Source organism: Rhagoletis zephyria, unplaced genomic scaffold, assembly GCF_001687245.7.
Source record: "Rhagoletis zephyria isolate East Lansing unplaced genomic scaffold, Rhagoletis_zephyria_1.1 Rzeph_scaffold_00321, whole genome shotgun sequence".
NCBI classification, from domain to species: Eukaryota; Metazoa; Arthropoda; class Insecta; order Diptera; family Tephritidae; genus Rhagoletis; species Rhagoletis zephyria.
In genome coordinates, this window is record NW_016157405.1 from 231,918 (window position 1) to 255,557 (window position 23,640).

Sequence of the window (23,640 nt, forward strand, 5' to 3'; positions counted from 1 at the left end):
GTAGCCACGCCCACTTATGGTTACATGTGTATATCTTGGTAACCGCTGCACCAATTTCTTCCAAACTTGGCACAGTTGTTGACCCTGCTACAGCATACCAAATGGCCGAAAATTTTTAAAATCGGACAATAACCACGCCTACCTCCCATATAACGGTAATTTGGAGAAATACGAATTCTTCGATAAATCAACAAATATTAAAGCTAATTTACTCAAAATTTATGCTTGCAACAATTCTTTGCCAAGAAATACGTTTATGACAAAATTTTGGAAAATGGGCGTAGCACCGCCCACTTATGATCACATATATATATATATATCTCGGTAACCGTTCTACCAATTTGTACCAAACTCGGTATGATTATTGTGCTTGCCACATAGAAGCAAAACGTTGAAAATTATTGGAATCAGATTCAAATTACGACCACTTATCATATAACGGCAAATTTCAGAAATGCTTGAAACTTAAATATTTCGAAATTTAAGGACGCTAATTTACTCAAAACTGATACACACCGGCTTACCATGTAGCGGTACCTGCGCCGGGTATTTAATGGTCGGCTCCGCCCGAACTTAGACTTTCTTACTTGTTTGATTTCAAAATAAAGAAATAGAGGTATATTTTTTTCGATACACAACAATCCTAGGGGGTGCCGGCATTAACATTCCAACTTAATTTTTTGGACCACTCTAATACATATTTATGTACAACTGTAGGTAATATAGTACGCGTCTTCCCAGGTAGGTTAAGTGCGGGCGATAAGCCCATGTAGCATAGTTAAATACTGTGTACATACCTACAATTAAAATGGTGAAAAATATTACATTTTCGGCATGTGGCTGGAAAAAAACTCTAAAATACACACAAATTGTGGTTTCCACGACATGTACGAATTGATTAGCACAGCAGCATCCTTCAACTTTTCAACTTGCGGGAAATCCCCCAATTTGCAGGGAATTTCGGTTTAAGTGGCAATCGGGGAATGGGCAATTTTTTTCGGGGAACTGGGTATGTTATATTTATATCTTAAAGTAACCATATTAGACGAATATGTTAATTTTAAACCATTGGTCGCTATTTGGGGCGACTTTTTTCAATTTGAATCGCCATATCTCTACAACAAAAGTTTTCCCAGATATAAGCTATATACCAAATAAAAGCTAAGGTTTTGGGCTAGACTTGAGGAAACTTAGAATAAAATCGACTGACCAGTTTTTGAGAAAATGCCCGAAATCTATATTTTCAGCAGCCCGATTTTTAGTTTTCAGGCGATAACGTTATGACATATTTATATCTCATAAACACAAAAGATAGCGTTAGATAGCTTGTTTGAAGACCCTTCTACTCATGTCCGCATCAATGACATGGACTGAGTAGTGCGGCCTGAGTGGTAGTTTGAAAAATTGCCTTTTTCCGAATTTCAGGCAGCAGCCACGCCCACAAAGACATACGAATCAAAACATCCTGGAACAATACCTTCAAAGTTTTTTTGTACTATAATATATATGTGATCATAAGTGGGCGGTGCCACGCCCATTTTCCAAAATTCTGTCATAAACGTATTTCTTGGTAAAGAATTATTGCGCCCATCAATTTGGATAAATTAGCTTTAATATTTACTGATTTATCGAGGATTTCGTATTTCTCGAAATTACCATTATATGGGATGTGGGTGTGGTTATTGTCCGATTTTAAAAATTTTCGGCATTTTGGTATGCTGTACCAGGGTCAACAACTGTGCCAAGTTTAGAAGAAATTGGTGCAGCGGTTACCAATATATACGCATGTAACTATAAGTGGGCGTGGCTACGCGCATTTTCCAAAAGTTTTTAATATTATTATTTTTCGTCTAAAAGTTATTCTAAATGTCAATCTTGAGTGAATTATCTTCAGTAGTTACTAAAATATCGCAGTTTTCGTATTTCTGAAAATTACCGTTATATGGGAGGTAGGTGTGGTTATTGTCCGATTTCCGATGTACCAAGATTCGTTAAGATATCTCAATTTTTACTCGAGTTATCGTGTGCACAGGCGGACGGACGGGCGGACAGACAGTCACCGCTTAATCGATTTCTCTTTTCATTCTGATCACTTATGTATACATTTGTCTATATCTATCTCGATTCGTTTTGCCTGTTACAAACAACCGTTATGTGAACAAAGTTATAATACCCTTGTGCACAATGCGCTCGGGTATAAAAAGAGTTGCCAACAGCGTCATCTCGAATTTTACTGCTATTATTTTGACCTGTATTTCTTCCTTTGTTTTTATGCTTTTGTCAATTATATGTCTATGCACCTACATATTTTTGAATAATTTATAAAGTGTTTTCTGAGCATTACTTCGTTGAAATGGATCACCTTTATTAATATATGGACTAGAGCTCTCCATTTTGTTCGCACATTTTCAAACAGCCCGGGTATATGAGCAGCGAGTACTCGCACACTTGTTCAATGCTCATTACTCGAAAATTTTCGAGCATGAGCTCGAGCAATTCGAGTTTTTTCGAGTAATTTGAGCAATGTTTTTTTTATTGTATTGACATTTTTGGTAGCAACTTTTTAAATTTTTCAAATTATCTTATAAATATTATAAATGTGAAAGTTTGTATGTTTGGATGTTTGGGAAATCATCACGCGGAAACGACTGAACGGATTTGCATGAAATTTTGTACGCAGATAGCTTATGGGCCAGATTGGTTATATAATATAAATATTATAAATGTGAAAGTTTGTATGTTTGGATGTTTGGGAAATCATCACGCGGAAACGACTGAACGGATTTGCATGATATTTTGTACGCAGATAGCTTATGGGCCAGATTGGTTAATAGGCTATTTTTTTAATAGTTGCCACCTGTTAAAAAAGTTTCATTTATTTAATATGCGGGAACGACTGAATATTTGCATGAAGATTTACGCACAGATAGCTTATGACCTAGATTGGAAAATAGGCTACTTTTCTTAAGAGTTGCCACCTGTTAAAAAAGTTACATTAAATTAATACGCGGAAACGAATGAATGGATTTGCATGAAATTTTGCAAGCAGATAGCTTATGACCTGCAGTGGAAAATAGGCAAATTTTTTGGAAGAGTTGCCATCTGTTAAAAAAGTTTAATTAAATTAATACGCGGAAACGACTAAACGGATTTGCATGAAATTTTGCACACAGATAGCTTATGGCCTAGGTTAGAAAGAAGGCTACTTTTTTAAGAGTTGCCACCTGTTAGAAATGTTTAATTTAATTAATACGCGGAAATGAGTGAACTGATTTGCATGGAAGTTTTCACACAGATAGCTTATGAGCTAGGTTGAAAAATGGGCTACTTTTTTAAGAGTTACCACCTGCTAAAAAAGTTTAATTAAATTAATACGCGGAAAAGTCTGAACGGATTTGCATGAAATTTTGCAAGCAGATAGCTTATGACCTACAGTGGAAAATAGGCAAATTTTTTGGAAGAGTTGCCACCTGTTAAAAAAGTTTTAATTAAATAAATACGCGGAAACGACTGAACAGATTTGCATGACATTTCGCACAGAGATAGCTTATGACCTATGTTGCAAAACAGGCTACTATTTTAAGAGTTATCACGTATTAGAAAAGTAAATTAAATTAATACGTGGAAATGACTGAACTGATTTGCATGAAAGTTTGCACACAGATAGCTTGTGACCTAGACTGGAAAATAGGTTACTTTTTTAAGAGTTTCCACCTGTTTGAAAACGAAATTTTGCTCAAAGATGGTTTATGACCTGGATTGAAAAATAGGCTACTTCTTTAACCGGTTTTCCGATCAGGAAATTTCATATTACATACATATCTCTGGAAGTATTTGTGGGAGAGAACTGAAACTTGGTATAGTGATATGTATGTGAAATCAATGTTGGCATTAATCGATTGATGTTTTAATTAGTTTGTTAATTCGATTAAATTCAATCTGATTACAGTTAATGATGATTAATTTTAATTCGACTAAACAGTTAATCGTAACCGCGATTAAAAAATTAATTTTTAATCATTAACTCTTAATTTGATCAAGTAGGTTTGGTGATTAATTAAGTTATGCTTGAATTTCCCTGTGCACACAAAGCAAGTTAATCCGGTATGGCTAAGTCGGGTTTCGTCATCAATCTAAGCAATTTGGTGTGCATTTTCATAAAGATATATACCAACATGGGCGTAGCCAGGTAGGGGCAGGGGGTGCTCGAGCCCCCCTCCCCCCCCTAACTTTAAAATTTTCCTTATATATATATAAAATAGTACCCTGGAATGCCAGGTTAACAGCGTCGTAGGTTTGTAAAAGTTCCCAGTTTATGTATTACTAATAACAATAATCATTATTTTTTTATGTTACGTGTTTTTTATAAGCGTAAAACACAAACTAATTACTATAACTGGTGTTTGGTTTCAAACTCGGACAACTAGACAAATTAATCAGATTTTATTTTTAATTGAATTAACGATTAATGTTTTAAATTAATTAAACGTAATCGCAGACAGCGATTAACGACTAAAAAAATGTTATAATTAATCGTGCAGTTGATTACGACTAATTAATTTTAATCGTCAAACGCGATTAACATTTTAATCGTTAATTTTTAATCGTTAATCAGATTAACTGTTTGCCAACACTGTGTGAAATCATGTTCATGTTCACGGAGAAAAATGGACGTTTTAGGAAAAGAGGCGTAGCACCTCCCATACTGACTGAAAGTTTCATATTGCAGATCTCTTCAAATGTTTGGGGTAAAGCACTCAAGCTTGGTATGGAAATACATATGTATGCATGTATGTATGTGAAACTAATACCATACTCATGGAGAAAAATGAGAGTTATTGGAAAAGGTGGTGTGGCAACTCCCATGCAAATTGATTTTTCTATGCTGCATATCTCTGCAGGTGTTTATTGCAGAGGACTGGAACTTGGCACCGAGATGTGTATACAAAATTAGTTCCATACTCATAGACAAGCATTTGCGTTATTCGAAAAGGGACATGGTTCCTGCCGTACAAATTTACTGTTTTATACTGCTTATCTATAGAGGTGTTCATGGTAGAGTAATGGGACTTGGTACTGGGGTATGTAAAATCAATTCTAAATTCATGGAAGAAGATTATAAGAAGGGTTATAAGAATAAGGGGCGTGGCACTTCCTACACAAATTGACTTTTTCTTGCCACATATCCCTGGAAGTGTTTGTGGAAGAATACTGGAACTTGGTATGTAAAAGTTGCGGTTTTTCCACCGGGATTACAAAATTTATTATATTTTAAGACGTCCACCAAAATATTTCGGAAAAATATTAAGATTTAAGCGAGCTGAACCGATTTGAAAATACCTCCAAAAATGAAGTTTTTTAGGAATCAAAATAGTTTCTTAAAGAACTTTTTGATAAAAGTCCCCTCAGATGATAAATTAGATTAAGCTTAAAAAATCTGCATAAAAATATTTAAAAATATTTTCAACGGAATCGTAAGAATGAGATTTTTTATACTGTTTTTTTTTTTTTACTTTTTTCATAGATTGGTTTACGAAAAACTTCAATAACTGCGCCCAAAATGTTCTGATGTAGACAGATGGGATCTCAGTAGAAAGGTATTTTCACACTGTTTTTATTTCTGGCCAAAAAAACGACATTCGTGTCCCATCTTGTTTTTTCGAATACCAACACAACTTAATTCAACTTTGAATGACGTTCGTTCATCCTACCTTTCTCTTCCATCCTTTGAATGAGTTTATTAGCAAAGAAGTGAAAAGGGTGAGAAAATACCTTTCCAATGACACCTCTTAAGTCTATATCGGAAGAGTTTAGGTTCAGTTATTCAAGTTTTTCCTATACCAATCTTTGAAAAAAGTTAAAAAACAGCATCAAAAATCTCATCATTACGATTCCGTTCAAAATTTTGTTTAAATTTTTTTTAAATATGTTTATGCAAATATTTTAAGCTTAAACCGTTTTGTCATTTGAGGGGATTTTTTAAAAAACAAATCTTTAAGAAACTATTTTTATTCATAATTTCAAATCGGTCCAGCTCACTTAAATCTTAATATTTTTCCGAAATATTTTGGTGGACGTCTTAAAATATAATATATTTTATAATTCCAATGGAAAAATAGTACCAGTTTTTTTTGGATTTGGAGTGATGCCGTCTAATGTACATACATACATATAGCATTAGTTTATTTAATTTAAAGAAATGGCGTGTCGTCCATTTCCGCTGTAGTGCATATTTTTAACTTGTTCTGGCGAGGCGACATCTATGTCTAGAGTTTTTCTAATTGTATGTCTTTGATATGATACCTACGACGAAGTTGATATCTAGACTAGGTTTGCCATATATACCTTTGCTATATTTATAGTATGGTGGTCTGGACATACAACATTGCAAGTTGATAAAAGCGTTGTAATAATAATAAAAATAAAATTAGCATCTTACTTACCATACTTACCTGTCATATGGTGCCAATTCATTTATTAGCTCTAAACAAATGGTTTTCTTTAGCCGAAAATGTTGTATAAAATTATAATATCTTATAAATTATAGGCATCGTTTCTTTCCCGCAAACTTCTCAACATGTCCCTTCTTGGGGCCGTTTTCTCATCTAACCTTTAGATTGCCGGCCACTTTATCGTCTCGATATACGAGTTTTCGTTTTCTCATCAGCAACCTTTAAAAATTTGTACCCAACTTTAAATTTTGGTTTGGTTTTGGTTCATGAGTCAGACATATTAGGTATTCCAACCAAGGTTTTGGTTTTTGCTAACAGTTGCTCTTGCTTTATATTTGCTTATGTTGCATTCCCAACCTTTGAAATTTTATGACGAATGTAGTCAAGTTTCACTCTCGGAAATGTATTCAAGTTTCCCTCTACGGAATAACAAATTAAGTTTTACATGTAAAATAAGAAAACCAAAACACTTTAAAGTGAGGAAGAATTTATCTGCCCTGTTAGTAAAGGCAACTTTACTGCTTACATTAGAAAACGGCCCTTACATATTTTTCCTGATCCTCAATAATCAGTAGGAGCAGAATTTGTTACAGACAGATTTTCTTGTTATTTTTTATTTCAATGAAAAATGCAAAACTAAACAGCTGATGCTTGATACCTCCCATTTCGTAGGTAATAAATCTACCAAGTAATAGCGAACTCAGAATACGAAATAGGAACAAAAATTACCCAAGGTAAATTTTGATACCAAAGTAAATTTTATTACTACTCCACCTGGGTTCAAGACCTGGTCAAAGCAACATCGCAAAAAAATAAAGAAAAAGGGTGTTTTCTTAACAGCGGACGTCCCTCGGCAGGCAGTGGCAAACCTCCGAGTGTATTCCTGCCATGAAACAGCTTCTCATAAAAATACAATCGCCGTTCGGTAGCGTAGGTCCCTCCGCTTTGTGTGAGAACATTAAGGCGCACGCCACAAATTGGAGGAGAAGCTCGGCCAAACACTAACATATGTGTAAGCGCCAATCTATTATTATTATTATTAATATTAATACTGAATTAACTCGAATAACACCAGCATGACCATATCGCACACCGTCTTCAAAAGAGTCTCATCTCAAAATTTGACATTTTTGAGATTATGCGCTAAAAATGTACACAGAGCTTTTATTTACCTTTCAGCAAAAACTGGAGCAAATTTTTGTTATAATTTGTTAAAAAAAAAACTTATGGTAAAGTCGCCCTTGAACCATGTGATTATCATGTGCTAAGAAATAGTTTTTCGCATTTTCTGACAAACGTATTATTTTGAGTTCTGACTCTTTTGAAGACGGTGTGCGATATGGTTACGTAAGCAATACGCGTTGTATTTTTCGAAAAAAAAATAACGGCAAACTGAACCAAATATTTTTCACTAGTATTTTTCATTTAATAACACGTCATCGAAGATAACTACGTTTTTAATTTTTCATAAAGTGTCTACGTCCTTACCCCTGTAAGAGGCAACCTTAAAAAAAAAATTCCAAATCTGAACCAAAAAAGTTCTGGGCATATTTGAGTTAAAGAAACGTGCTCAGCAGTAGTTTAGGAATAAGATTTATGTAGGTACATGAATAGACTAATACTCATACAAGAAGATGGTGAAGTTAAGCATGCAGAAGAAGAAAGGGATAAAGGCAAAGATCAAAGTGAAAGTAAATAAACCCAAATATAAAGAAAGAGGAAGGTAAATTTAAACACTTAACATAATAGCGAAGTTGTGGGTGAATATGTAGACGAAGAAACGAATGAAGTTAAAGATCTAGATAAGAAAATGGTAAATATGCAAATGAGAGAAAAGGGCAGTGACAAAGATAGAGAAAATAATAGAGATAGAGGTAGGGACAAAGAGAGATATAAAGATAAAATTGTAGAATGACATGTTATGTTGTGTTGTGTTTTATTGCATAGTTTTGTACTGCATTTTGTTGTATTGTGTTGTATTTTGTTGTAATGTTTTGTATTGAATTGTGTAGTATTGTATTGTGTTGGGCTGGGTTGTGATGTGTTATGTTGTATTGTGTTGTGTTGTGTTGTTTTGTATTATGTTGCATTGTATTGTTTTGTATTTTTGGATTGTATTGTGTTTTATTGTGTTGTGTTGTTTTGGATTGTATTTTGTTGTGTTGTGNTGTGTTGTGTTGTGTTGTGTTGTGTTGTGTTGTGTTGTGTTGTGTTGTGTTGTGTTGTGTTGTGTTGTGTTGTGTTGTGTTGTGTTGTGTTGTGTTGTGTTGTGTTGTGTTGTGTTGTGTTGTGTTGTGTTGTGTTGTGTTGTGTTGTGTTGTGTTGTGTTGTGTTGTGTTGTGTTGTGTTGTGTTGTGTTGTGTTGTGTTGTGTTGTGTTGTGTTGTGTTGTGCTGTTTTGTGTTGTGTTGTGTTATGTTATATTTTGATATGTTTGTCAACACATTTTGCCTCAATTAACTCAACTAAACTCAGCTCCGCTCAGTTCAGCCTACTTCAACTCCCCTTAATTTAAAGGTTGAATATCAACCGCTGGGCGAACACTTGCGCTTATAAATTGCTGCCCCAGTAATTACGGTGACCATTTTCGTCAATATAAAAGAAAGGTTAATAATATATAACAATAATCAAATAAACTGCAAGTTTATTTAAAAAAAGTTCCATGTAAGTGTGCTTTAAATGTACGTAGTAAGGCTATTTAAAATATCCGTTTATTAAATAAATAAATTCATATAATTTATTAAACGTTCTTATCTTATTACCGGCCGCTGTGGTGTATGGTAAGCAGTGCGCGCTTCCACTCCACAATGCCTGGGTTCAAACCCTGGTCAAAGCAACATCAAAAAATAAATATAGAAAAAAGGTTTTTTCTTAACAGCGGTCGTCCCTCGGCAGGCAATGGCAAACTTCCGAGTGTATTTCTGCCATGAAAAACAGCTTCTCATAAAAATACAATCGCCGTTCGGAGTCGGCGTAAAACTGTAGGTCCCTCCGCTTTGTGTGACAACATCAAGGCGCACGCCACAAATCGGAGGAGAAGCTCGGCCAAACACTAACATATGTGTAAGCGCCAATCTATTATTATTATTATTATCTTATTACACAACTACTTTTAGAATTTTTGAGGAAAATTAATACTGCTCAAAATAATCCAATTTACAATAAAAAATCTTTAAATTATTTCGCTTTAATGTTCATTATTCCATTATTTAAGTGAGATGAGTTATTTTCAATATAATTGTAGTTTAATTATTTAATTTAAATTAGTAAAAATATCAGTCTCCCCATTCACGAAAATGACAAAGGCTTGAGCATTTAACCATTGAACACCATCTTTAATTTAGAAAAAAATAAAGCACTGTATTTTAAAATTAAGCACGCATGGTCACCGTACTCTTTAATGATATATAATTACTTACACTCATTTCCACGCTTGGGTGATCGATGAACACCAACTCAGATTCTTCATCATCCAATAGTACGCTCACGGTCTTTTCGCCGAATTCGTCATCTACAACTCAAATAGAAATAGTTTACTAAAAACACCGAAGTATCTACTTATGTAATTACGGGTATAATAATATTTGAGGAAATAAATGATACTAGGTGTCATGATCAGCGTGACTGCTTCATTGTAAAATATTTCTTCGTTGTGCTTAGTATTTTCCACAATTCCTTCCAAAATACAAACAGTCCATAAGTGAAGCTTGTCACACATTGGTAACGACGGGCTACGGACCACAGCTGTCAAATTATTTGAACACATACTCTTATGTAGATAATTATTTTGGCGACGACGTGGCTACACGCGACGATATTTGTAGATTGACAACTAAGTGGAACATCGACCTAGTTCGGCAGCCAGTTCGAAAACGCCCTATCTCAGATTTCGGTTCAAAAACGCCCTATCTCAGCACGTTTTCAATACTTTTCCAGCTGAGATAGGGCGGTTTTGAACCGAGTACTGAGGTAGGGTTATTCAACCAAATTCTGAGATAGGGTGTTTATTAATAAAATTCTGAAATAGGCCGTTATTGAAAAGTTTTATAAGATAGGGCTTTTTGAACTGGCTGCCGATATAGGTCGATCTTCCACTCATTTTTACGCTGTTGAGAGGAAAGCTATCAAAAATTGGCGCTCGCGATAGGTTTTATGTTGTATAATCTGGACATATATAAGCGGGTACTTTAAGGATTGTTTGAAAAAACTGAATTTTAAGTTAATTAAATATAAATACTGCCAATCAGCAGAATATGCTCAACATATTTTTAACTTTAACTGTTTCGTGTATCTACAAGTTTTCTTCGTGGATGCAGTGTTAAAGCTTATTCAATTCTCTAACAAACTAAACCGACCACATTGGCGCTACTATTTGGTATTTATCAACGTCTTTTAAAAATGAGGAAAAAATAAAATTTAATCCTTGACCAGAATAGGTTCAGTACCAAAATCTTCATATTAGGGAGGTTTTAGGCAAGTTTCGAAAACAGTTGTTATATTTCTCGACTCGTCGCACATAGAGGTATTTGGACGATTTAGGCGACCAAAATTATTTTTATAAAAATTTTAACCCAAAATATTTAGAAAAGACGTGTTACGACATTTAAAATTGTAAATGTTTAAAATCAACGAAATAGAGGGGGAGGACGTACAATTATTCCTCCAAAGCAACGAAAATAAATTTGCTTAAAGTTTGACACCGATAGACTCCATGTTGCCGTGGAACGATTGTAGAAAAACGCACACCTACATACGTGTTCGTCTCGGCGATGTTTATATATAGGTTGCAAAGAGTTGCCACCTGGCATAAACTTAAATATAGCTAAGTTAATTGAATTACTACAATACGGGTAACAATCGAAATAGTTTTAAAAGGCTTCATTTCTAAACAATATATGGAAGGGTTACCACCTGTTTAAAAATCAAATTCTACTTTAATCAAGGGAATAAGAGACAAATTATTATTTTTATAATGTTGCTCAAAAAGTTTTATATATTGTTATCTTGTAATGCAATGGATAAAAAATGTGTAATTAAATTCGAAAAGAAAATTTTTAGAAAAACTATTTCAGGATGGTGATGAGTGCCAAGATTCTTCATCGGATTCTTCTGAAGACTCTCCAGACTCCGTGTCATCCTTAGATAGTTCAGTTGGAAGCAACATATCGATTTATTCCTTTGAAAATGGTTTGGTTGCTTTTTTGGCTTTGGCCTAAAACTACTAATGAGTGGATCAGAGCTTAGGAGTAACCTGTTCTACACATCGCGGTTACACGTTTCTCTCGAAAATTTCCTTGCAAAATTCTGCCGGTATAGTTTAAAATGTTTATTTCTATTTCTTTAGAGAGGAGACCGTATGCAACATAACAGTTGCACCCTGTGCAAGAGTATTATGTAGGGGTAGGTAGGGGGTTTGGGGTTTCAAAATCCCAACACATTATCCAAATATCGCCTGTAGCAATAATAAAACAACTCATTTAGGTAATAAGAAAACGACTCGCCCAGGCGAGTTGACTGCGGCAGACGTTTTAGAGCGACTGGCAACAAGAAATCGATACGATGGCGATATTGCCGGCAATAAATTTGTTGCTGAGGGCGACAAGTTTTCTTATTTACGGCTACAAAAATTGTCTGGTGGGGTGTTACGAGTCATTTGTATGCTAAAATGTAAAAAAAAAATATAAAAAGTAAAAATTTTAAAAAGCGTTTTCTACAATTTCATTCTGGTGCTTGTTTTGCGACTTTTTTCACTCCCACCTCGAATTTTGTGGGAAATACCTAAATATAAATTCTCTGAAATTTTGAGCCATTAATATTAAGTGCTCGTCCAAGGTGTGGAAAGATTTTCAAAATGCTACAGCTCAGAGGCATTTTATGGTAGTTGGTCAACAATTTCTACAATTTAGCTCAATAATCCATGAAAATTCCATACTACCTCAACTTCAAAGCCCAATATCTCAAGAAATATTGATGTTAGCGATTTGGTGTAATGAAAAGTTTTTGTAGGAAATTGAATGTCCTACACGTTTGTTATTTACATTTTTTCTGTAGCTCTTATTATTTGCGAGATAGGGGCACAAAAACGCTGTTGGGAGCCAGGGTTACGCCGCAATGAATACTTTTGTTCAGAATTCAATTCTGAAGAAACACCATCATTGACCATGATTATTCCGTAAAATCAATCAAAGTTTGCGTGTATTCTAAACGGAAAATCTTTGCACTTAGTATTAATATTTTCAGGGAATTCTTTATTACGTATTTCCCACAAAATTTCGAGGTGGGAGTAAAAGATGATAATCACTAGAGTGGTTCATAAAAACACTATTTTTAGAAAGTAAAATTAAAACATTGATACTGAACGATTTACGCATTGTCATGGGTTCAAACTTGTTACCAGGGGTTTTCTGGGGTTGTTTATTAGGAATCTGAAGTCAATTTTTTAAAATAAAAAATGGCGGATCCAAAATGGTGATCCATTTTTTTTAATGATTGGATTTGTTCGAATCCCCGCACCCAAGATTTTCTGTGTGCTCCGATTACGAAGTTAATTTTTCTTAAATTCAAAATGGCGGAGCCAATATGGCGATCTAATTAAAAAAAAAAATTACTAAAATTAAAACGTTCATACTGATCGTATTAAGCATTGTCAAGGGTTGAAACTCGTTTCCAGTGGGTTTCTGGTCAGATGAATCTGATGTCAGATTTTCAAAATTCAAAATGGTGGATCCAAAATGGCGACCAACTTAAAAGAAATGATTGGATTTATTTGATCCTCTTAACCGCCTTTTTGAATTTTGAAAATCTGACATCAGATTCGCAATCAGCAACCCCAGAAACGCACTGGAAACAAGTTTCAACCCTTGACAATGTTTAAAACGTTCAGTGTCAACGTTTTAATTTTAGTAATTTTATTTTTTTAATCCGATCGCCATATTGGATCCGCCATTTTGAATTAAAAAAAATTACGTACTTGTCAATGTTATTGTGGCTTATTAAAATTTTATTTTTAATATTTTTTATTGAGCTTTGTACCACGATTGTTTGTTAGGAAAAATTGAAAGAGCAACAAAGTCTAAGCGGTTGAAGTTATAGCACGATTTCGGAGATCACCACATCTCCTCATCAGACTTCTTTTTTCTAGACTTCAGCAGGGATCGAACCTGCGTAATCAATGTTCAAAGTCAGAAGCGTTAACCACTGAGCTATGTACATCCCGTAAACTCTTGTTGCTAATTCATTTTCCTTATTCAACCAACTACTATCAAGTGCAGCTGATTTGCCGCTATTTAAACTCGACAGCGTGGTTGTTGTTGTCAATTCTATACATCCATTTGCTTATTTGCTTTTTTGTATAGTTTCAGGCAGGCTCTTCCTAAACTATGTATTTGTCAATGTTATTGTGGCTTGTTAACATTTTATTTTTAATATTTTTATTGAGCTTTGTACCACGATTGTTTATTAGGAAAAATTGAAAAAGCAACAAAGTCTAAGCGGTAGAAGTTATAGCACTATTTCGGAGATCACCACATCTCCTCATCAGACTTCTTTTTTCTAGACTTCAGCAGGGATCGAACCTGCGAATTCGATGTTCAAAGTCAGAAGCGTTAACCACTGAGCTATGTACATCCCGTAAACTCTTGTTGCTAATTCATTTTCCTTATTCAACCAACTACTATCAAGTGCAGCTGATTTGCCGCTATTTAAACTCGACAGCGTGGTTGTTGTTGTCAATTCTATACATCCATTTGCTTATTTGCTTTTTTGTATAGTTTCAGGCAGGCTCTTCCTAAACTATGTATTTGTCAATGTTATTGTGGCTTGTTAACATTTTATTTTTAATATTTTTATTGAGCTTTGTACCACGATTGTTTATTAGGAAAAATTGAAAAAGCAACAAAGTCTAAGCGGTAGAAGTTATAGCACTATTTCGGAGATCACCACATCTCCTCATCAGACTTCTTTTTCCTAGACTTCAGCAGGGATCGAACCTACGTAATCAATGTTCAAAGTCAGAAGCGTTAACCACTGAGCTATGTACATTCCGTAAAGTCTTGTTGCTAATTCATTTTCCTTATTCAACCAACTACTATCAAGTGAAGCTGATTTGCCGCTATTTAAACTCGACAGCGTGTTACTAAAATTTCCATTGAAAATCGTTCTTTTTAACGAGTTTTTGACCCGAAGAAAACATGCATTTTATGTCGAATATACTTTTTATTTTGACATCAGCGCCCCTAGCGGTTCCTTTTTTTTGCAAATCTATGTTCTACTACGTTTCAACTAATAATAATAATAATAGATTTGCGCTTACACATATGTTAGTGTTTGGCCGAGCTTCTCCTCCGATTTGTGGCGTGCGCCTTGATGTTGTCATACAAAGCGGAGTGACCTACAGATTTACGCCGACTCCGAACCGCGATTGTATTTTTATGAGAAGCTGTTTTTCAAGGCAGAAATGCACTCGGAGGTTTGCCATTGCCTGCCGAGGGGCGACCGCTGTTAAGAAAAAACCTTTTTTTTCTATATATTTTTTTTGAGATGTTGCTTTGACCAGGGCTTGAACCCAGGTGCTGATGAGTGGAAGCGCGCACTGCTTACCACTACACCACAGCGGCCGACCCTACGTTTCAACTAAACATGCTAAATTTAACAAATCAGAGCATAAATACGGCTTTTCCAAATATCTTGACCCTGGCGCTACCTAGCAAGATAATTTTTCGCAAAAATGTATTTGCTTAAATGACCAGTATATATTACAAAAAGAAGCCAAATAAATAAATTAGATATATATATGGAGCTTAAATTATTTATAAAGAAGGATGACGTTTTTTGTCGAGTGTTGTTAGTTATCTCGAAAATATTTTTCAGTTTAATAACTGCAAATTTTAATATTCGAATGGCTTTTGGCTATAACTTGCATTCTTTTTTCAAAATTTACTGACATTTTAAAAGAGCTTTGCACACAAGACATAGAGTTAGATATTCTTTTTAGCGAATTATTAGTCTTTCAAAGTTTTTGCGAAGTTGAAAAATAAAATTTAAGCCATGAGAAAATATACATAGATGCATTCCTTAGATAGTGGTACTTTCCACAGTTTGAAAAAACATGTAATTTTGTTTTTTGTCAATACCACACTCAAACGAAATAACCGAGAGGATCTTAAGTATAAAATTCGCTTCCTGACTCAAGTAGAGAAACCGGCTTCTAATTAAAATTTTTTAAAGTGATCTTCAAATTAAAAATAATTTTAAAATGAAATGTATAGAATTCTTTGACTATTTAAACACTGAAGATTGAACCATCTCATTATTGCTATTCAAATATGTCATAAATATAAAATAATTTATGGCTTCTGTGTACAATGATGTACAAAATAAATAACACTTTTATTTCTTATGAACCATATTTTATTTATACCACAATATTGTTAAAAACAAGTTCTCTGGCGTTTTAAAGCATTATCTGTTACTTACATTCATAATTTTGCTTTATAAAAAATTGTACTGAAAAGTACTGATTTTTTTAGCATGAAAAAGTCAAATGTACTGGTTTCGTGCATATAAAATCTGGCAACCCTATTGGACAACCAAAACGCATATTTAATGAAACTGATTAAACGAAAGAAAAAAAATTTAAAAACAACCACCTTCAAAACAAATCTTCTGCTTGTATTGTAATTACCAGGGAACGGATTTTATGGAAATTGCCTTTTTTTCTGCTAAAGAGATAGAGTATATTCGATTAAGAATGCCCACGATTTAGCTTTCCCTGATTCCATATATACACATTTGATGTTGCCTTTTTTTGCCTTTTTTAAGATATTTGCCTATCTTAAGATATTTGCCTTTTTGCCTTTTCTACCTTTAAAAAAGCGAATATAGCATTTACAATTTTTTTTTTAAGATTAAAAAATATACACATGCCCATACGGCTTATAGAAGCGCAGGGACCTCTTGCCAAATTGGGGAGGCTTAAATTTAAATCCGTTTTCTCAGCTAACGTAAGCTTAGAGACAATAAGGGGTGTGGATAAAATTGTAAAGGGCGAGGAAAACGCCCTTATTCCTGATAATATGAACGTTTCAAACGTTCCATATTTAAATTGGGCTCCGCTTGTATCAACTTACGTCGAGCGCACATTTAGTACATTCAAGGCTTTTCTTCGCGAAAATCGAATGAAAATGCTGCCAGAAAACTTCAAAATGCATCTTGTGGTTCAATGTTACTACAACTATACAGATTAAAGTTTTATGAGTTAGAAACTCGAAAGGATAAAATAGTCAAATATTCAAAGTACAAATTTTTCATATAATGAAAGCTTTTCTCTTTTTACTTGTAATATAAACATTTCTAAAATAAATGTATTTTTTGATTGTTCTTCGTATTTTCTGTCTTTTTAGTGCCTTATTTTGCTTTTTTTGCAATACCTAGTGCCTTTTCCTGCCTTTTTCGCTATTTTATTTTGCCTTTTCCAGCCTATTTCGTTATTTTATTTTGCCTTTTTTATAGGTTTTTAGGTCCTAAAAATCCGTTCCCTGGTCATTAGTATTTCATAAACCAGCTTTTGGTACATCTACAATCAGGCCAATTTGCCGGCTGAAAGCTTCTTGAATTTGAGCCTTTCTCTGCTTTACAATTTCTTTGTCGCTGTTTAATCTTATTTGCCATTTTTTAAAGGCAGTTTATAGGATAAGTGCAAGATGGATTCAAAAAGTCGCATCCTGGCATGCAAAACTGCCAATCCAAAGCCTAGGGCGTCTGTATCAACATTCTTTTTTATGGTCAAATCATTGAACTGATTGGAAGTTGCTCAACTTATGTAACATCTCCGTGTTGATGATGTTTGTGTGGCAGCATTGTACACTTTAGCATCCACCCTGGTGAGACACATAATATGCTTTACTGAAAATGTTTTTTCTCCCATTATAAATTCATTCAATTATACAAGGCATTTATGGCATTTTCTATGTAGCCGATTTCTTCGTTTGTTATGTCTACGGATTCTTTTACAAGTCGTATTCTGATCGGGCGATAGTATCGAGGAGCAGAAGGGGTTGGGTTTTGCCAAAGTGTTTTATTTGACCTATTAACTAATTGAAGAGGCACAAAACAACTTTGAAAAATATTCGCATCTGTGGCATCGTTCTGCATTATTTGTTTGAATTATGCCTTTTGCGAAAAATCGCGCCTTTTGCGAACCTCTTGATCTAATTTATTTAAGACCTCTTCTAAGTAAGTCAACAGTCGTGTCACCGTATGGTCTAACAAAAGTTGTAAATTAACTTCAACGTAACGTAACGTTTCAGTTACTTGACATGCCTCTTTAGGTGGGTAACACTCTTGTTTTGCCTTTTGTAACACACGGAAGCTTGGATATTTCTTCCTACTAGTACTTCTTACTATTTCATATTGGCGCCTTTACGGATCAGCTTCGACAAACATTGATAGCGCTTGTAGCGGTGTTAGATGTGATTCTTTATCTTGCAGAGACCTACTATAGTCTGTTTTGTACTTTGCTGCTCCCTTTGGACTCTCTGTTAGGTCTTTTATGACTTTGGAAACATTTCTTTGGCCAGAAGTGTGCAATGTAGTGAGAGCTGTGTGCACCAATAGCTCTTTATCTACCATTCTTCGAATGTGTTCGGTTTTTCTGCATTTACTTTTCTCTGAGGAGTCTAGAAACCCTTTTCGTGGCCGACCAGATCGCGGCTGTTGCATAACTTTTGGAACTGAAATTAGCCTGGTAGCCAAGTTACATTACTTTTCAAAAAAAACTTGTCTTTCATGGGTTTTTATCCACCTTTGTATGAACGGTACTTTTAGTTGTGGAAATTTTTCCTTTTTATCTCTTNTTTCAAAAAAAACTTGTCTTTCATGGGTTTTTATCCACCTTTGTATGAACTGTACTTTTAGTTGTGGAAATTTTTCCTTTTTATCTCTTATTTGTTCATCTTAGAAGGTGTCAGATGATAAAAGATCACTTTAGTTTGTTCTCAAAATTAATAGAATTTTGTCGATGCATCTTATCAAATAAATATTTGCGAGTCACTACTCTATAGCAGGACCCAGTTGGTGACTCGAAAGCAAGGGAAATACTTAATAATGACAAAATATGTATGGAAACGAAAACAAACAAGAAAAGAAAAGACCGAATCTAGATAAATCGATGATAAACAAACAAGCAAGCAAGAAGCTCAAGAAGTGTTCAACCGTCTCATTCTCTTCAAAGCAGAATGGGAAAATGGAGTGGTCATTTACGCCTATCCCAGTCAGGTGTTTGTGCCACCTGAAGTGACCAGTCAGCAGTCCCGTGTTTTCAGTGAGAGGAAAAAACTAGACATGTGTTTTGCCCACCGATGGCTCGCAGTCATTGTTGAGGGAAGTATCCACCCAATTTCTGATGGTGGCTTCGATGGTTGAAGTGGGTAGTGCTATAACTGGTGCGGATCGAGGAATGCCTGGTCTAAACCAACTGTGGACAAAGGGTTCGATGTCCCATATCCAGGCACTCTTAAGTTGCCCGACACCCAGAGTAAAGCCAGCTCGTTATCTTTACCAACATAATTTAGTTGAGGCTTGCATTGCCGAAGTAGTTTGAAAGTACTTATATAGAGGGCTGGCCAATGCCTTAGGTGCAGCTTGGCTGTACATATGGACACGAACACTCCTTCCCCTCCACCTTTTTTCTACCACGTAGTCTAAGGCTTTGGGGATTGCAAATACGCCGAATCTCCGAATTGAGATCCCTGGTACGGGTATTTCCGGGATCGGCCTGACGAAGGCTGTCACGCTCATCGGCTAGAACAGCCGCTTCAGCAGGAAAGTTCGGACGTGGATCTTTAATACATCCTGCTGCGATGAAGCGAGCTGCAGCAGCAGTGACAACCCTGCGGAATTTACGTTCACCTATGTGGACGTCGGTTGGTATGGGTAGTGCAGTGAAGGCGCTTTCAGTAACATCCGCGAAGCCTTTCCAGTCAGCTTTGGAAAAGTTGACATAGGTGATCCGCGGAAGTAAAGTCGGCAGGTTTATAAACCGAGATGACTATGGGAAGATGGTCTATCTGCTCAGACAGATGTATTCCCCTACGATCATTTGACAGGCTCGAGTGCCAAAGATCGTGGTGCGCGTTTAAGTCGCCAACTACCATACGGTTTTCACCTCTGAGTAGCGCACCTATTTCAGGGTGATATCCTGCCAGGAAGCTGGTGACAGGTGGTATGTATACGTTAAATATTTCGAGCTCAACATCGCCTGACCGGATAGCAATACCCTGACGTTCTAGGATGGTATCCCTGCGGTCGATGTCTGCTTCAATAAGACGATACTGCACGGTGTGGTGCGTGATGAATGCTAAACCTCCACCATTGTCTCGCTCGCGATCTCGACGGTGCACGTTATATCCGGCGCAATTCAACAAGGTTGAATTGCCGTACAACTTCGTCTCTTGGACCGCAGCTATTAATATTCCATGCCTTCCCATAAAGACAGTTATCTCCTCGATCTTGCTCTGAAGTCCGTTACAGTTAAATTGTAGCACCTTTGTGTACCTTGGGAGACCGATTGTTAATGTGGTGTTAAGGAGTTGTGTAGCCTGCCGGCTCCCTGCTGTACGTTATGCCTTGTGGTGGTGGTTGGCGGCGTCGCGGGGGAGGTATGTGACTGGGCAGCACAACAGGGGCCCACATAGTCACTCGTCCAATCACGCGTGTTGCGAAGTCCTGAGCATGCCCTAAAGTGGCACCAGCCAAGGCAGGAGTTGCACTTGACTGATGTCACTGGACAACTGAGGACTGACAAACCGAGAAGATTGTTGGAGGGATTAGGAGTTGCCGGCGGCGGCGAGTGGGTGCTATTGTGTTTGTGTGAATATCTGTTGTTGTGTTGTGTTGGGGTGTGGGTACGTTGGTTGTGTGCTGCACGGGAGGGTGGTGGTTTGCCGTGGAGGCGGGACGGTTGGCACAGCATGTAGCCACGAACGATGTGGTCTATTGCCGGTGCGTACGTAGGCCCGAGTTGTTACGGAGGTGACTCCACCCGTCACAAGCATTGCACCTGACCGAGGTGGAGTTTGTATGCAGTCGTCTCTGGCATACGCAGCAGGTGTAAGTTTCTGGCCCTGGGTTGGACTCAATGCCAACCCTGAGCAGAAGGGTATGGAGCACTATCGAAACCAGATGAATTTTCGTGGAACCCCACTTGCAACTCGTGGACACCCATATTTTTTTCACGCCGACGTAGACCCCTTTCGAGTCTCCCGTGGACCCCTGGGAGTCCACTTGAACCACTTTGGGAATCACTGGCCTAAATAAATTAAATACCCCTATGTGCGTCATGCGTTTTAACCCTAGTTATTGGAGAAAAAATTGCTAAACCAAAGTTTTTAATCTAGAGATTAAAATCAAAGACTGCAATTTTATAAAAAGAAGGCTGAAGTGCAAAAGTTTTGAAAAGTAAAGGCATAAAATCAAAATCTTATAAGTAATTTGAAAGGAGATAAACGGCAAAATTAAATAATTTTGAAATCATGTAACGAAATGCTGGAGGTCCTTATGATCAATTACTTCCCGGGCTGCTATAAGCCCGACATCATTCTTTCTTAAAACTCTAGAGAGGCTCATCGACGAAAATATTCGACACAACACTAAACCTGATAACCTCTCCTCGAATCAGAATGCATATTCAAAGGGAAGATCTGTGGAGACTGCACTTAACGGCACCGGTTGTCAAGTCATAGACAAACATTTGCAGGTCCTGAGTGAGTTATTTCAAAACGCATGCGGACTGGTAAACATGTGGTCCAGGTGGACAAGCAAAAGTACTTGAAACTCTACCGCATAATCTGCGACAGTTAGATTATACCACTCCTCTACTCTGTATAAACAACAAATTCTCCAAAATAGTCACAGAGAGGAACGATTGGGAAAGAGCCACAGACTTGAACCCAGGGTCTACGGCGATAGGTCGTCCTAGAGTGTCGGAAATTATAAGCCACCATGCCGCCTCCGTTATGGCGTTTAGCTCTGCTTGAAAGGCGCTGCAATGGTACTCTGACGAACTCGCGCTAAACCTCAGCTTCCACTTACCGGACAAAAAAAAATGAAAACTCTCCTGCCCACTTAGAATACCACGTGGCGAGCAGGCACTGTGCCGAGGCGGGTAAACACCCCGCCTGGAGCCATACTGACCAGCTTCCGTAGCTTTTGCAGGTGACCGTTAGGACCGTCAGCACTATCTGCCGCCCCTGAGCTAAAGTCACGGCCTAGAACCGCTACCAACTAGGACCGCTAACCGTGCCATCAGCATCCAGGGCCGCTGTCACCGGCATTCTTACCAGGGCCGAGTACTATCTTCGTGTTCACCGGGCCTCCGATATCACTACTGCCTAGGCCGAAGTCAATGCCAAGAGCCGCTACCTTCCAGGGCCGCTAGCCTTGTCTTCGTCATCCAAGGCCGCTGCCACCGCCACGACCTACTAAGGCCGAGCTATCACCTTCGTCATCATCGGGGGCCGCTGACGTCATTGCCCCGAGGACCGCTACTTGCTGTCTGTAAGGGTCACTAACATCATCGACATTACTAACCGAACCGTCTTTGCTCTCATTATCATTATCATTAATCACCGAACCGTCCCCACTCTCACTGTCATCGTTACCGGCACTAACCGCCGGGCAATCTCCGCACTCTGAACCACGACGCCGACCAGTTGGTCTCTCTCCCTTTCAGTATCTCCCTCTATCTCTTTTTGGACGTCAAGGTGTCGGTATTCTGGCCGAACAGGCTCGCGTTTGTGGCTGTGTTCACTACATTAAACTACTATGTTTTATTTTATTCAGTGGGGGTTAGTGGGACATCCGCCCAACCCTGAAGTGGCTGAGCTACTTCAGCCTTCGATAAAACACACCAATTGGTTTCTTTCCTTTCAGTATCTCCCTCTCGCTCTCCTTGGACGTCAGTGGGGGTTAGTGGGACACCCGCCCAACCCTGGAGCGGCTGAGCTACTTCAGCCTTCGATAAAACCCACCAATTGGTCTCTCTCCTTTCAGTATCTCCCTTTCTCTCTCCTTGAACGTCAAGGTGCCGGTATTCTGGCTGAACAGCCGCGTGTGTGTGGTTGTATTCACTACACTAAACTACTGAGTTTTATTTTATTCAGTGGGGGTTAGTGGGACATCCGCCCAACCCTGGAGCGGCTGAGCTACCTCAGCCTTCGATAAAACCCACATCATATATTTGTGAATTGAACTGACTGTAACACTGAATTTACAAAAACCACTTGGGGACATATACACAGTAGTAGATGCACCAAACAGTTAAAGTTAAAATTCTTCTCAGCGGGACTCTATTTATGTTCTTATAGATTGCTTCCAATCCAGCGCTTTGAAAAATAATAATTTTTGAACTTACCTAGACTGGCGTCGTAAGTGTGCATATATTCCGAAGTCATAAATTGGTTTACTAAGGCAGTCTTCCCAACACCAGAATCACCTAACATAACTATACGATACCTGATGCAAATACATTTTAATCAAAAGAAATGAAAACAAATACTGATATCATTGAAACAAACCTAGGTGGAGGTGGTGGCTCAAGGCTTTCCGAATCATCTGGTGAACTTGGTACTGAATCAACGTTGGCATATCCGCCACCGCAACACGATCCTTCAAAAGGTGAACGTTCACTAGCTCTGAAAAGAAAATTAATTTGTATAACTATGGTAAGTTTGTATGTGCATAGTACTGGAAAAGACTAACTAAGAGGTAAAACTATTTGCAACGTTTGCAAGCAAATTATTTTTAAAATCTTGCTTAAGTTTGTACATATGTACAGATTTGTTCAGTCACAAAGTGGTGTTTTCTAGAAATTTTTGTCGAGAATTAGTTCAGCTCAATAACAACTTTCCAAACCACACCACTTGGTAACTGTGAAAATGTACATATGAAACATTCTTTTTCATATCGGACACCAAATTTGGTGTCACACTTTCGATTGGCTCCAAATTTTTTTATGGGTACTATGCATGAAATAAGCTAACACCTGTTCGAGAAATTTTTTTTTCGCTTTTTTCTATGGAGATATGATCTGTAAAAATTTGCATTTTTTCATCGTAGAGACTTCATCTTAACGTCGTTTTAAAGATAAAGAAACGGGTTTAACATTTTTATATATAAGATGCTCAAGATTGTCC

General features: G+C 37.0%; 1 protein-coding gene across 13 annotated transcripts in view; it reads right to left on the reverse strand.

Moving 5' to 3' along the window:
- Rgk2 (Rad, Gem/Kir family member 2) overlaps positions 1-23,640 on the reverse strand; it is an 89,293-nt gene that overhangs the window by 41,211 nt on the left and 24,442 nt on the right. For 7 of the 13 annotated variants that reach the window (XM_017610599.1, XM_017610590.1, XM_017610591.1 and 4 more), the window contains exons 4-7: positions 23,023-23,139; positions 22,860-22,960; positions 10,022-10,195; positions 9,871-9,962 (exon numbers count right to left, since the gene is read on the reverse strand). In XM_017610599.1, the coding sequence (XP_017466088.1) occupies positions 9,871-9,962; positions 10,022-10,195; positions 22,860-22,960; positions 23,023-23,139 (484 nt within the window). Of the gene's footprint in view, positions 1-9,628; positions 9,810-9,870; positions 9,969-10,021; positions 10,196-22,859; positions 22,961-23,022; positions 23,140-23,640 lie in introns of those variants that run through there. The other 6 variants (XM_017610600.1, XM_017610601.1, XM_017610603.1 and 3 more) reach the window with 6 other exon arrangements.